Source organism: Vidua macroura, chromosome 23 (assembly GCF_024509145.1).
Source record: "Vidua macroura isolate BioBank_ID:100142 chromosome 23, ASM2450914v1, whole genome shotgun sequence".
Classification (NCBI taxonomy): domain Eukaryota; kingdom Metazoa; phylum Chordata; class Aves; order Passeriformes; family Viduidae; genus Vidua; species Vidua macroura.
Window position 1 is genome coordinate 1,754,147 of NC_071593.1, and position 13,647 is coordinate 1,767,793.

Here is a 13,647-nt window from a genome sequence, read left to right on the forward strand (position 1 = left end):
GCATACAGATCCTTTGAGCTGTGGTTTTTTTCTCTGCAGCCTGGGGGTTTCACCATTGAAGTGACCAACAACAACAGCACGATGGTGATGATGGGCATACAGATCCTTTGAGCTGTGGTTTTTTTCTCTGCAGCCTGGGGGTTTCACCATTGAAGTGACCAACAACAACAGCACGATGGTGATGATGGGCATGCAGATCCTTTGAGCTGTGTTTTTTTTCTCTGCAGCCTGGGGGTTTCACCATTGAAGTGACCAACAACAACAGCACGATGGTGATGACGGGCATGCGGATCCAGATCGGCACGCAGGCCATCGAGCGAGCTCCGTCCTACCTGGAGATCTTTGGCCGCACCATGCAGCTCAACATGACCCGCGCCCGCTGGTTTGACTTCCCCTTCACCCGCGAGGAGGCCCTGCAGGCCGACAAGAAACTCACCATCTTCAGTAAGGCTGTGTGCACTGCTTGCTCTGACCAGCTGATGGGTTGGTTTGGGTGGGGTGACGCTGCTTCGCCTCACAGCAGGGAGTTGCCACAATCCATTTGTTTGCCCTGACTGCAAAAACAGTCTGAGGGGGGAACCCTGAACGTTTGATAACTTTATTTATGGCCCAGTTTCTTGCTGCTGTGAGTGAACGTTCAGTAGTTCAGCTCAATGATTTTGTGCTGAGGTAAGAGAAGGAAAGTGGCCTTGCAAAGGAGATGGCCGTGTCAGTGGCTGTGTATTAATAACAGTGTAGTTGCTGTCCTGAACCTCTGAAATGAGGCTGGTTTGTATCCAAAAACTACAGCTTTCTCAGTTTTTAAGAAATTTCTCTCATTGCTACAGTTGGGGCTTCTGTGGATCCTGCTGGAGTCACCATGATGGATTCCATTAAAATTTATGGCAAAACCAAAGAGCAGTTTGGCTGGCCTGACGAGCCCCCCGAGGACTTCCCGTCAGCTTCCGTGAGCAACGTTTGTCCCCCAAACCTCAACCAAGGGAATGGCACTGGGGACACCGAGTCTGCTGCCCCTGCTGCTGCCAGTGGGACTGTCCTGGAGAGGTATTTCCATAGTCTTTCCCTTATTTCTCCTTGGAAATGGGTTGTTGTTGTGGTAGGCACTTGGGTGCACTTGTGTGCTTTTTCTGACTTGGAGAACTGGAGGGAATTAGTGAGTTGTTCTCGCTGCCTTACACAGCAACAACTGAAATTAGGGATTGATTATGTTGGTAGGAGGGTTTGTGGTGGCTCTTGGTTGATCTGGTGCAGTAGATGTGTAGATCTGTGTGCTTGCTTGTGCTGCCTAGTTCGTGTTTCAGCAGTCTCAAGGAGCTCAAAGCAATTTCTGCTGCTGTGGTACATTCTTTCATTTCAAGTTGGCCCTTTTATGGTCTCTGGAGCTCACAAAGGTCAGGCCTCTCTGAAGTTAAGCTCAGTTTTGAGGAAGGCTTTGTGTGTGACCCTGCTTTAGGCTTGTGGCTCCCACCAACTTGCAGTGTACCTCAGGCTGAGCTGTTGTGCTGGGGAAGGTGTTGGGTTTTCCCCCATATCCCTGCTGAGAACCAAACCCCAAGGATGACCTGGACATAAATTTAGTGAATAACAGAACTTGTGTTCTTTTTTATGTCCATGCTCCGTTTTCCTTTGAACTCATAGAGTCTGTATCATAAGGTTTGTAAAAGCAGCAAGGACAGGAGGGAAACAGCTCAAAGAGGAATTGGTACTGCTGAAAAATGAGCGTTTCAGAGGAAACAGTTACTGCTCAGCTGTGAGGAAGTGGTGGTTAAGTTTGTCTGACTGAAATTCTCAAGTGGAGGCTCAGGGCTTGAAGTGCCACTTAGGCCCATTTGAAGGACCTGTTCAGCCATCCTTTAATATTTTGTCTAATAGTCCATGGGATTTTTTCCTGTGTTTATTTTCCCTTTCCTTCCCTCCTCTGCTGTGACATCCCCACAAGATGTCCCTCTCAGCACAGACATGCTCTCTGGTTTTTCAGAGCAGTGGGATTATATTCTAAAAATTCAGATATAAAAAAATTATGCTTCCTATTTGGTGTTACCTTCTGAAGGGCCTTTGGAGTAGGAACAGCTAATGGCAGGCAGGAGGCAGCTTTTCTATCCAAGTGTGGTGTCTGCACTCGAATTTAAGCCTGGGTGGTGCTTTAAGTGGTGCTTGGCTTCTCTGTGTGAGGTGACCTGGCTCGTCTCTGTCTTTGTTTTGCTCCAGTCCGGTGTGTGCTGCCCAGGTAGAGAGACTCTGCTTAGACTGACGCTCCCCTGGCTTCCTGATTTCCCCATTTAATTTGCCTTTTGCTTAGAATGTGTTCTAGGGAGTTTTTCTGTGAGCTTTACACATTTTTTTTTTTTTCCTTTTTCTTTGCTCCCCCAAAGTTCTGACACTGAGTCCCTAACCACCCTGGACCGGTTAGTATGGCATCCTTTTCTCTGCACGAATGAGTGTGTGTCAGAGACAGAACACATGGTGTGGCTTTTGGTGACTGGGTTTTTTTTTGTTTTCCAAGTGACATTTGCTTCTTTACATTCTGGTCATTGCATGGCAGATAGTTTAGCACATGTAAAGATGAGGTGGTTTGCAGATTTTTGCTGTACACAGCATAACCGTTGCTTATTTGACAGACTCCTCTCTGTTTTGTTCCTTCCTTGTGCCGCCTTATCCCACTTCTGTTCCCTCCAAGCTTTATGAGGGTGGCTGTGGGGAGGGGGATGTTATTTACCACCACCAGACTAGACAATTGTTCCTTCTACCTTCCAATCCTACACTGCTATTTTTCCCCTTAATGCTCTCTCTTCCCTGCTTTTTCCTGTATCTTCCTGCTCCTTCTGGTGTGTCAGATGGCATTTCAGGTAGTTCTACCTGAACTGTGTGCTGCTACAGGGACTTTGCTGCCACTTGTAAATCAGGTTTTCCCTCGGGACAAGTGTTTTCCCAGCCTGCTTGAACCTCAGCATCCCTCGCTTGGGGTCACACCCAGTGCTCGGAGTTAATTTTCCTCTGGAATATTTTGTGCTGAAACTCCAAATTGGAAAGAGCAACCTGTGTGAAAATAGCAAGCGAGTAGAACGTTGCTCCCTTAGCAAAGTCGGTTCCGCTTTTTCCCATGTGTCATAGCCAGCCTTGATCTGCAGTCATCTGTACGTCTGGGGGCCATGGTGAATTGGGACTGTCAAGACAATCCAAGTTATCCCTGCTGCAGGCTGCGTAAGGAAATGTTTTATCCTCTTTGGGAGAGAAAAGCCCCTGTCTTTCAGCTGTGGATTATTAAAGCAGTCCTAAGTTTGTCTGTGAGCGTGAGCCAGGTTTAACTCTGGTCTGTAACACAATGAAATGATATGCATGGTGCCTGTGGCAGGTTTTATCATGCTTTGATTTTGTACTTGGCATTCGTTAGCTGTCTCTGAGCTACTCATGACTGTAGCCCGCATAAAGCAAAGTGCTAAGGAGAGAGAAGGGTTGCTGTACTCAAGCCTGCTTTCCTCTCTCCCTCCAGGCTAGTAGTGAGTTCTTTAGAAGCGCTGGAAAGCTGCTTTGCTGTGGGACCAGTCAACGAGAAGGCAAGTAACTTTCTGAATACATTCCTGAGCTTTGGAGCTGGGGGAGGAGGGGCAAGCTCAGCACTACCTCCTGCAGCCCCGGGGGCCTGATAGGAGCAGAGCCGCATCCCTTTTGCTCAGAGCACTGATCTGAAAGTTGCCTTAGCCAAAAGCGTTTGAAACTAGTTTAGAATGACAATTGGCATTTGCATTTAGCGCTGGTGGGCTTTTTGTGCTGAGGAGTGACCTCGTTTACAGAAACAGCAGGGTAGGAGCCCATAAATCTCAAAGGGACTTTTCTTGTGTAGACATGTGAAATGTTCCCTAAATGTCAAATAGTAAATGGAGGGAGGCTATCAAAAGGGTATTGAGGGAGGGGAGCTGCAGGTACACTGAGTGATGGTAAATATACTGACTAATGGGTTTGTCTGTTCTTAGGAGAAGAATAAGATTGCAGCTCAGGAACTGGCTACTGTGCTGCTGTCCATGCCGGCCCCTTCCAGTGTGCAGCAGCAGACCAAGAGCCTCCTGGCCAGCTTGCACACCAGCCGTTCAGCCTACCACAACCACAAGGTACTGCCCAGGGTGTGGATTTGGGGGCTCCTGGAACCTGCCAGGTCATGGCTGAGGTGCAGCAGAGCCCTAGAGAGCCCTTCCTGCATGCAGCACAATCCTGTCCCATCTCCCTTTAGCTCCTGCTGCCTGCCCTGCTGGCTTTTGTGTTTCACCAGAGTCATGTGATTCTGTGACCTTTTAGCACTGGTGGCCCTTCTTTAGATGACAGGTGCTGGATTTCCCCAGGATCTGTCCTGTGATTGTACTTCAGCTGCTTTCTTGTGCTGCAGTCGTTTTTCTTTGCCTGTGTTATCTCTCACTCTACAGGATCAAGCACTGTTAAGCAAAGCCATTCAGTATTTGACTTCCTCAACCAAAGAAGGAAAGGACCTTGATCCCGAGGTATTCCAGAGGCTGGTCATCACTGCTCGATCCATTGCTATTATGAGACCTAACAATCTGGTCCACTACACAGAATCAAAGCTGCCACAGCTGGAAACAGGTAGATAAGTCTGTAATTTTCTCTTAAGTTTCTGTTGTGATAATTGAAGCTGTGCTGGGGTGTTGGGTTCGGAGTGGCAGAGACTGTATTTGACACATTTGGTAGGTGTGTGATATCCTGCTGATGAGAACATCAAAGCCTCTGAAAAAAGCCATTTCAAATAAACTTGGTGTTACCTTCATTAAGGTTTTCCCCTGCACATTTCTGAAAGGTGTTTCTTTAATCTGTGCAGAGAGTGAAGAAGGGCAGGAGGCCCAGAAACACGCGGAAGGAGAGGGCTGCACCTTCATTACCCAGCTGGTGAACCACTTCTGGAAGCTCCATGCATCAAAACCCAAAAACGCCTTCCTGGCCCCTGCCTGCCTGCCAGGTGGGAGAGCTCTTCCTTTGCTGTTGGCTAGCCTGTGGCTTCTGGAGGGGCCTATTTTAAGTTTGTGAGCAGAGAATGTGACTTTTCAATGCTAGTGCTGCACTGAGGGCTTTGTGATGTGGAGCTGCAGATTCTGCTTCAAAGCTTTTGTTCAGGGGCATGTGTATTGTGCCAGGAAAAAGGGACTTATGATTGATTTACCTACATTTGTCTTCGTGGGTGGTGTTAGAGGATATTCAGTGGTGCTGGTGTATGGAGTTCACAATATTCCATCAGACAGACGAGACTGGCTCAGTCTGGATTGAAAATCAATATATTTGTGCTGTTAACATTGTGCCTTGAAGTCTGCAAACAAAAGATGCTTCCTGCAGTGCCTCACTCTGTACTGAAATACAGAAAGAGCTGATTTCAGTCCTGCTTTTATTCCTGCTAGGTCTCACTCACGTTGAAGCCACAGTCAATGCTTTGGTGGATATTATCCATGGATACTGCACGTGTGAGCTGGACTGTATCCATACTGCATCCAAGATCTACATGCAGATGTTACTCTGCCCAGTATGTCACCTTGCTCTGCTCTGCCTCAGCCCCTAATTGTACCAGGGGAGGTTTAGGTTCCAGGACATCTGGAAAAATTTCTTTGTGGAAGGGGTGTTCCAGCCTTCCACAGGCTGCCCAGAGCAGTGGTTGAGTCCCCACCCCTGGAGGGATTTGAAAGTGTAGATGTGGCACTTGGGGACATGGATTAGAGGGATTGGCAGTGTTGGGTTTGGTCTCAGAGGGCTCTTTCAACCTAAATGTTTCTATGATTCTATAATGGGAAAAAAATTACATGTGGGCAGAATGCGAATACATAGTACAGACACAAAATACTGCCAAAAACACCCAGCCAGAAGTGAATGAAGGAGAATTCTCCCTCTCTCCTTGTGTTCTAGTAATGTTTGTCATGTGCTGCATGTGGAATTACAAGTGTGTTGCTTTGTGGGATTCGACTCGTGTCCTACATGAACCATGACTGACAAAGAGTCACAAGTGTATTTTTAGCCATCTTTCCAAATGCTGTGAAAAAGGACTTAGAGTTTAATGAGTGTAATGATGAACTGTTCACCCTGCAGGACCCAGCAGTAAGCTTTTCCTGCAAGCAAGCTTTGATCAGGGTGCTGAGACCCCGGAACAAGCGGCGACACGTGACCCTTCCATCGTCCCCCCGCAGCAACACCCCCATGGGTACGCCAGGGCACCCTTCTGCTTAAGCCAGCATGGCCTCTTGACTGGTCAGAAAGGACAAGAAAATAAAGTGGTCTTGTTATAAACCAAGACTAAAAAAGACTAAAATCAGCCTTTTCCCTTTCTTTTGCTCTCTTAAACCCCTTTTTATTTAATAAACTCTCAACTTTTCATTGATAGTTTGGGATTAACAAAGGAGATCTCTCTGAGATATTCCCCTTTCAGTGACAGGAAAATCTGATCATTTTATCTAGAGAGTAGTAATCTAGAGTTAGTATTTCTATGCATGTTTTCAGGTTCTGATAAATCAGTGCACATTAAAGATGTGTGCAGATCAAGATTATCAGAGCTCCATCCAAGAGAGGTTTTTCAGTATTGAAACAAGTTGTGTGTCAGGGTGTCAGGGAGTCTCTTGCTAACTGAGGGTAGCTTGGGTTTTTTCCCAGCATTAGCTGCCTTGTTTGGGATGGGATGAGGAGCTGTGCATTTATGAACTCCTGCTTTGCCACTCAGGAGATAAGGATGATGATGATGATGACGATGCAGAAGACAAGCTGCAGAGCTCTGGGATAGCAAATGGAGAGCACATCCGACAGGAGAGCCAGGAGCAGAGCGAGGTGGATCATGGGGACTTTGAGATGGTGGTGAGTCCAGAGCTTCTCCTTGGAGCCTTTGAAGTGTGCCAGGACTTAAGTTAATTTAGTTCTTATGAACCTGTTTGTAGTGATCCCTTACTGGTGATGGTCTGGGGAAAGCTCACTGTGTTTCCTCTCCACAGTCCGAATCCATGGTTTTGGAGACTTCTGAGAATGTGAATAATGGGAATCCTTCTCCTCTGGAGGCTCTTCTGGCTGGAGCGGAGGGCTTCCCTCCGATGCTGGATATCCCTCCAGATGCAGATGATGAGACAATGGTGGAGTTGGCTATTGCCCTGAGCCTGCAACAAGATCAGCAAGGTCAGATGTGGGCAGGCAAAAAGGGGATGAAAACTGGGAAAGAAATGAGGCAAACCAAAGATAGCAGAACTATGAAATGTACAAAAAATGCCAGAGTTAACTTAATTCTCTCAAATGAAAGATGCTCATAACTTGTTCTCTGCTTGCAGGGAGCAGCAGCAGTGCCCTTGGACTGCAGAGCTTAGGACTGTCTGGCCAAGCTCCCAGCTCCTCCTCTCTCGACGCTGGAACACTCTCAGACACAACAGCATCAGGTAACTGTTCACTGCAAGGCATCTTCTTTTTCAGATTTTGACCTAAGTAATGCCTTAAAATTGGTTTGCAAATATGGTTTGGAAGAGCCAGTTATTACTATTGGCTTCTTGTATTTTTGAGAGTGTACTTACAGCTTTTTCCTGCTTTGATTGACTCTCACTGTAGACTTCTGAGGAAGTTATTTCCTCTCTTTAAACTAAAGCAGACAAAACAAAGCATGAGCACATGTATTTCCCTTGCATTTATAAGCAACCAGACATTGTTCTTTAAGTAACTATGCATGCCTGTGTGTTTGATAGAGAAGCCTTCCTCTCGGGATAGCTCCCCTCCACTGCTTTAACTGTCCTGCTGGTCACCCCCAAGCTCCCTTTCCATTTGGAGCTGTCCCCAAACCCCAAGCCCAATCCTTGCAGCCTTTCCCTTTGCGCTTGGTAGCGCAAGCGTCGTTTGCAGTTGTTCCCAGGCAGTGTTTTTACTTGTAACAGCTCTCTTTATTCTCTTAGCTCCAGCCTCCGACGACGAGGGCAGCACGGCGGCCACGGACGGCTCCACGCTGCGGACGTCGCCCGCGGAGCACGGCGGCAGCGTGGGCTCGGAGAGCGGCGGCAGCGCCGTGGACTCGGTGGCCGGGGAGCACAGCGGTGAGTGAGCCCTGCTGCACCCCCTGCTGCACCCCCTATTCCCTCCCTGCTGCATCCCCTGCTGCACCCCCTGCTCCCTCCCTGCTGCACCCCCTGCTCCCTCCCTGCTGCACCCCTGCTCCCTCCCTGCTCCCTCCCTGCTGCACCCCTGCTCCCTCCCTGCTGCACCCCTTCTGCAACCCTGCTGCAGCCCCTCTTGCACCCCCTGCTCCCTCCCTGCTGCACCCCCTGCTGCACCCCATGCTCCCTCCCTACTGCACCCCATGCTTCCTCCCTGCTGCACCCCCTGCTGCACCCCATGCTTCCTCCCTGCTGCACCCCTGCAGCACCCCTGCTGCCACAGCCTTGCCCACCATGGGAGCTGTGGGTGATCCCTGGCACAGAGGGAATCTCAGTTCCCAGTGGCTGCTGCCATCCATCCTCTGGTGGGTTCTGCCCGAGTGCCCACAGATGGAATGTTGTCTGCCTTTTGTGGTTCTCTGCAAGTGTGAAATCTGCAGCAGATTTTGCTGGCTGTGATAACAGAATCATCGAATCCCAGAATGGTTTGGGTGGGAAGGGACCTTTCTGATCATCCTGTACCAGCCCCAAGGCAGGGACACCTTCCGTGATCCTGGGTTGCTCCAAGCCCTGTCAAACCTGGCCTTGGACACTTCCAGGGATGGGGCAGCCACAGCTTCTCTGGGCAACCTGTGCCAGAGCTTCATCACCCTTTGAGTAAAGAATTTCTTCCTAATATCCCATCTAATCCTGCCCTTGTTCAGCTTAAAGCCACTGCCCCTGGTCCTGTCACTCTCTCCCCATATAACATGTCCCTCTCCCTCCTTTTCATAAGTACCATAAGTACCCAGTACTCTATAAGGTATGGGGGTCCACAGCAAGGTCTCCCCGGAGCCTTTGCCTCTCAGAATGCCTAGAGCAAGACTGAGACAATCCACTATGCTGCTGGTTAAGTTTGGATGAGATAGGATTAATTTCTCTCTTTTTAGTTTGGGACTGATACCCAGGAAAAATAATCACAGACTCGTATTAAAAAATGGTCTGATTGTCTACACCGCCCATCCAAGCATTGTCTGACTGAGTTTAAATTACTGCTGTGGGACCAGTTCAGCTTGGGCCACAAAGACGAGGGTGGCAAAGATTTCTACAAATGCATCCTCAGCCTCTCTTGTGGCTTTAAGAAGAGAACCAAAGGCAGCATCTCCTTTGAACCACGATTCATTCCAAAGTGCAGCTCAGCTGTGCTGGTGGATATGAAGCAGGCAAGGTGCTTGTTGAGTTGCTGAGGTTGTGTTTCCCTGTTTTCCTTTCCCAGTGTCTGGCCGGAGCAGCGCCTATGGGGACACCACAGCCGAGGGCCACCCGGCGGGGCCGGGCAGCGTCAGCTCCAGCACAGGAGCCATCAGCACCACCACGGGCCAGCAGGAGGGAGAGGGCTCCGAGGGGGAAGGGGAGGCAGAGGGGGATGTCCACACCAGCAACAGGCAAGAGGCTTTGTTTCCTCTTCAGGAAGAGCAGTGCTCTGGGGGATGTTTGCAGGGGAGGGGGCTGCGGGGCTGCAGTTCCAGGAGCACCATTTGTGACTGCCGGGTAACCCAAGTGGAAAGTCAGAAACACAGACTAGAGCAAACTGCCACTGCAAAATCATGGAATGTCCTGAGGTGGAAAGGACCCACGAATATCATCCAGTCCAACCCCTGGCTCTGCAAAGACATCGCAACAATCCCACCCTCTTCACCCCAATGTTGTCCAAACGCTCCTGGAGCTCTGGCAGCCCCGGGGCTGTGCCCATTCTCTGGGGAACCTATTCAGTGCACCCTATGTGCAATCACCATGTGGTGTGATAAACATACCCTGTGTGTGTCCCACAAAACTGCTGCCTCTAGGAAGTGATGAAAAAGTGCTGCATGAGTCTAGTTAACATGGAATCACTAAAATCTTGGGAGCCTGTGAAATTTTAGGACAAAAGCATATGCAAGTGTCCTTTGGGAACATGGGCAGCTTTTCACTCTCTGGGAGCAGGTGCTCAGTCCCTGCTCCAATGCAGTGTGGAGCTGATTTGCAGGATGTTCCCATGCAGTTGCAATCCCCAGGTGGCCAGGCCTGGGCAGTGTGGCTCCATTGTCAGAGGTGCTCTGCATCTTTGGCATCGCTCCCCCGTGAAGTCTGAGAAGTCCTCTCCTCCCTGGGGGGATTTGGTGGCTTAGGGTTTCTGGGGCAGATTGCAGTGCTCTCTTGGAGACCCTGCTGGGTGTGGAGTGTTCTGTGCTGTGTCTGATTACTGGCTCTGAATCCCCAGGCTGCACATGGTCCGGCTGATGCTGCTGGAGAGGCTGCTGCAGAATCTCCCCCAGCTGAGGAACGTGGGGGGGGTCCGGGCCATCCCTTACATGCAGGTGAGTGAGGAGGGCTTAGAGTTAAGCCCAAATCAAACAGTTCAATCTCTGGTTTCTGTTTGTGCTTTTCTCCTTCTTGCCCAGTCACAGTGTGAGTCCATCTGTTGCAAAGCATTCCTTACCCACAGGTTTTGGCTGGACTTGTGCCCTTTTCTCAGTGTGACTTTACAGCTGACTGAGGAGCCTGAGGGCTCCAGTCCTTGAGTTCAAATGCGTTTGGGAAAGTCTTGTGGGTTTATGCTGAATGTTGATACTAGGATGTGAGGCACAGGCTGGGTTTGGGAAAGAACACTTATAAATCAAGATAAAATCTGTTCTGTTTTGTGGAAGATAGTTATCTTGGTAATGTGGAACCTGCCCTCTAATAATTCTCTGACTGCTCTTCCCAGGTTATTCTGATGCTCACAACAGACCTAGATGGAGATGATGAGAAAGACAAGGGAGCTTTGGATAACCTTCTGTCCCAGCTGATTGCAGAGCTGGGCATGGACAAAAAGGTAAAGTGCAGTGTGGGCTCATGCTCTGAATTTGCTCCTTCGAGACAGGATTTCTTTCCTTGGAGGAATTAAATATTTGGGAGTCACAGAAACATTGCTGTGTGGTTGTGTTCAGGCAGTTTATTCCTTTTGTCTCCTTTCACGTAAGGTAGAAAATGACATGAGTGGAACTCCCACTGTTTCCTGGGTCTGACATCCACAAGTGAGCATGAAAATTTGTTTTGCTGGAATTAAACTCTGAGAAGAGCCCTGATCACTAAATGCATGATTGACATATGAAGCTTTTCATTTGTGTGGGACTGTTCTCTGGCAGCCAGGCCTCTGCCTACCCTTCTGTTGAGGCATTTGTGCTGCCTTTTCAGTCTTATTGATTGAGCTTAAATTAGAAATGCTTCCCGAGGATCAGAGCACTGAACTTGAGAGGCTTGGGACACTGCTCAGCTCTGGGATTGAGCAAGCAGGATGTGTCTTTTCCTGCAGGATGTGTCCAAGAAAAACGAGCGCTCCCCTGTGAACGAGGTGCACTTGGTGGTGATGAGGCTGCTCAGTGTCTTCATGTCCAGGACCAAGTCAGGATCCAAGACTTCCATTTGTGAGGTACATTCTCCAAATTGCTTTGTCAGGGGATGATTTTCTCCCCCTTTACTCAGCTTTCACAAGACCCCACCTGGAGCACTGCACACAGCTCTGGTGTTTTCAACATGAGAACTCATGGAACTGTTGGAGCAAGTGCAGAGGAGGCCACAGACTTGCTCAGGGGGCTGGAGCACTTCCCCTGTGGAGACAGGCTGGGAGAGTTGGGGATGCTCAGCCTGGAGGGGAGAAGGTTGTGTGGAGAACCCACAACACCTTCCAGGGTCTGAAGGGGCTACAGGAAAGCCAGAGAGGGACTTTTCATCAGGAGCTGGAGTGGCAGGACAAGGGGGAATGGGTCAGACTGAAAGAGGGGAAATTTAGACCAGATATTGGGAAGAAATTCTTCCCTGTGAGGGTGAAGATTGCCCAGAGAAGCTGTGGCTGCCCCTGGATCCCTGGAAGTGTCCAAGGCCAGGTTGGCCAGGGCTTGGAGCAATGTGGAATGGGATGTACTTAAAGATCCCTTCCAACCCAAACCATTCTGGGAATCCATTATGTGTTTGGGGGGGGGCTTTTGTTCATCAGAGACGATCTAAAAGCTGCTAACTGAAATAACAGGTGTAAAACTGAAAAATCTGTGAGAGGGCTTTGGAAAAATGCATAGGGAACATGTAATGTTACTGAACTCTTGTGGAAAAAGAGTTTTGAAACTGGGGCTGGAGGAAGCAGCCGTGTAAAGACAATTGGATGCTCTTGTTTTGTGCATGGTTCCAGACTGAGCTCAGGGCAGCACATTAATGATGTTACTTAAAACGGTCTGGCACATTTTCCCTTTGCATCTCACCAGTGCTGAAGGGGTTAAAGAGGATTTGTAATGTGATTATTGGAAAGCAATATGCTGCTGTGTCAACGTAAAAGTCGCTAAGAGGATTCCTTAGATATTTGTTGCTAAAAGGTACAGTAATAAGGCATAAAAAGCAGTATGTGTGGTGGGAAGGAGATTAATAAAAAAGCATAGAGGTTAAAAAATTTAGTCTGAACTGCATCAAATTTTAATGAGCTTATGAGCTGTGGGGTTTGTTTGGATTTACAGGGCTGCTTTAATAGTTTTATTTACAGTAGCTTTTTCTCTAGCCTTTGTTACTCACTTGAGCTTCCCACAGAAATCAAAGCTCCTCGTCTTGCAGAATGCAGGTGGAGCAATACCTGGGTGGAGCAGAGCCTGTGAGCGGCAGCTGCAACAGGGACTCTTTCTCTACCAGGATTCACGCCCAGCTGGCCAAATCCCAGATAAACAAATAGAAATCCCAACTTTAAAAAAAAAAAAAAGAAGGGAAAAAAGCCCTAGTCGTCTAATCCACAGCAGAGTGGCCTCTGGCACATGTGTCGAGGGGAGATTAGACTTAAGAGGAGATTTTATTTGTTTTCCTTTACTAAGCACTTGTTCAAAAGAGTCTCTGTAAATATTTGAGTTGCTTTTTATAAACACAAAAAAACCCAAAAAACCCCAACCTCAAACAAACCCCAAACTTAAAAGCTGCCTGCAAAGTTTCATCCAAACCTGCTCTCTCGCCCACATTGTCAGCAGGTGCTCAGGGCTGCCCCAGCTCTCCCCACTGCAGGTTCCCAGGTGTGTTCCTGATCCAGCTCCTTCCCTCTGTTCCAGGCTTCCTCCCTGATCTCCAGTGCCACGGCAGCTGCCTTGCTGAGCTCTGGTGCTGTTGATTACTGCCTGCACGTGCTCAAGTCCCTGCTGGAGTACTGGAAGAGCCAGCAGAACGATGAGGAGCCTGTGGCCACCAGCCAGCTGCTGAAGCCTCACACCACTTCCTCTCCTCCTGACATGAGCCCCTTTTTCCTCCGCCAGTATGTGAAGGTGAGTCCTGCCCTGTGCTGGGAGCTGTGCAGGAGAGGAGGCTGCACAGAGCTGGGAAAGCAGCCCTGCACAAGGAGTTTGCCCTTAGGAGAGCAACCAAAATCCATCTTCTAGCACAGAGTTACAGCTGGGAGTGCTCTGAGTTCTCACAGGGCAGCCCAGCATCTCTGCCATCTCTCACTGCATCCCTTGGTGCACTCCTAACCCGGGAGTTCTGTGGAGCTGTTCCTGGAGGAATTGCTAATCGTCCTGAAGGGAAGCTGCCT

At 49.0% G+C, this 13,647-nt stretch overlaps 1 protein-coding gene across 1 annotated transcript in view; it reads left to right on the forward strand.

Annotated features, from left to right (window-relative positions):
* The window catches only part of UBR4 (ubiquitin protein ligase E3 component n-recognin 4), an 83,044-nt gene that overhangs the window by 31,082 nt on the left and 38,315 nt on the right, over window positions 1-13,647 (forward strand). The window contains exons 48-64 of the mRNA XM_053997513.1: window positions 228-444; window positions 828-1,044; window positions 3,491-3,554; window positions 3,972-4,106; window positions 4,416-4,590; window positions 4,823-4,960; window positions 5,394-5,515; window positions 6,073-6,184; window positions 6,698-6,828; window positions 6,963-7,140; window positions 7,290-7,394; window positions 7,899-8,036; window positions 9,352-9,520; window positions 10,336-10,432; window positions 10,822-10,929; window positions 11,410-11,526; window positions 13,172-13,381. Of these exons, the coding sequence (XP_053853488.1) occupies window positions 228-444; window positions 828-1,044; window positions 3,491-3,554; window positions 3,972-4,106; window positions 4,416-4,590; window positions 4,823-4,960; window positions 5,394-5,515; window positions 6,073-6,184; window positions 6,698-6,828; window positions 6,963-7,140; window positions 7,290-7,394; window positions 7,899-8,036; window positions 9,352-9,520; window positions 10,336-10,432; window positions 10,822-10,929; window positions 11,410-11,526; window positions 13,172-13,381 (2,433 nt within the window). The remainder of the gene's footprint in view (window positions 1-227; window positions 445-827; window positions 1,045-3,490; window positions 3,555-3,971; window positions 4,107-4,415; window positions 4,591-4,822; window positions 4,961-5,393; window positions 5,516-6,072; window positions 6,185-6,697; window positions 6,829-6,962; window positions 7,141-7,289; window positions 7,395-7,898; window positions 8,037-9,351; window positions 9,521-10,335; window positions 10,433-10,821; window positions 10,930-11,409; window positions 11,527-13,171; window positions 13,382-13,647) is intronic.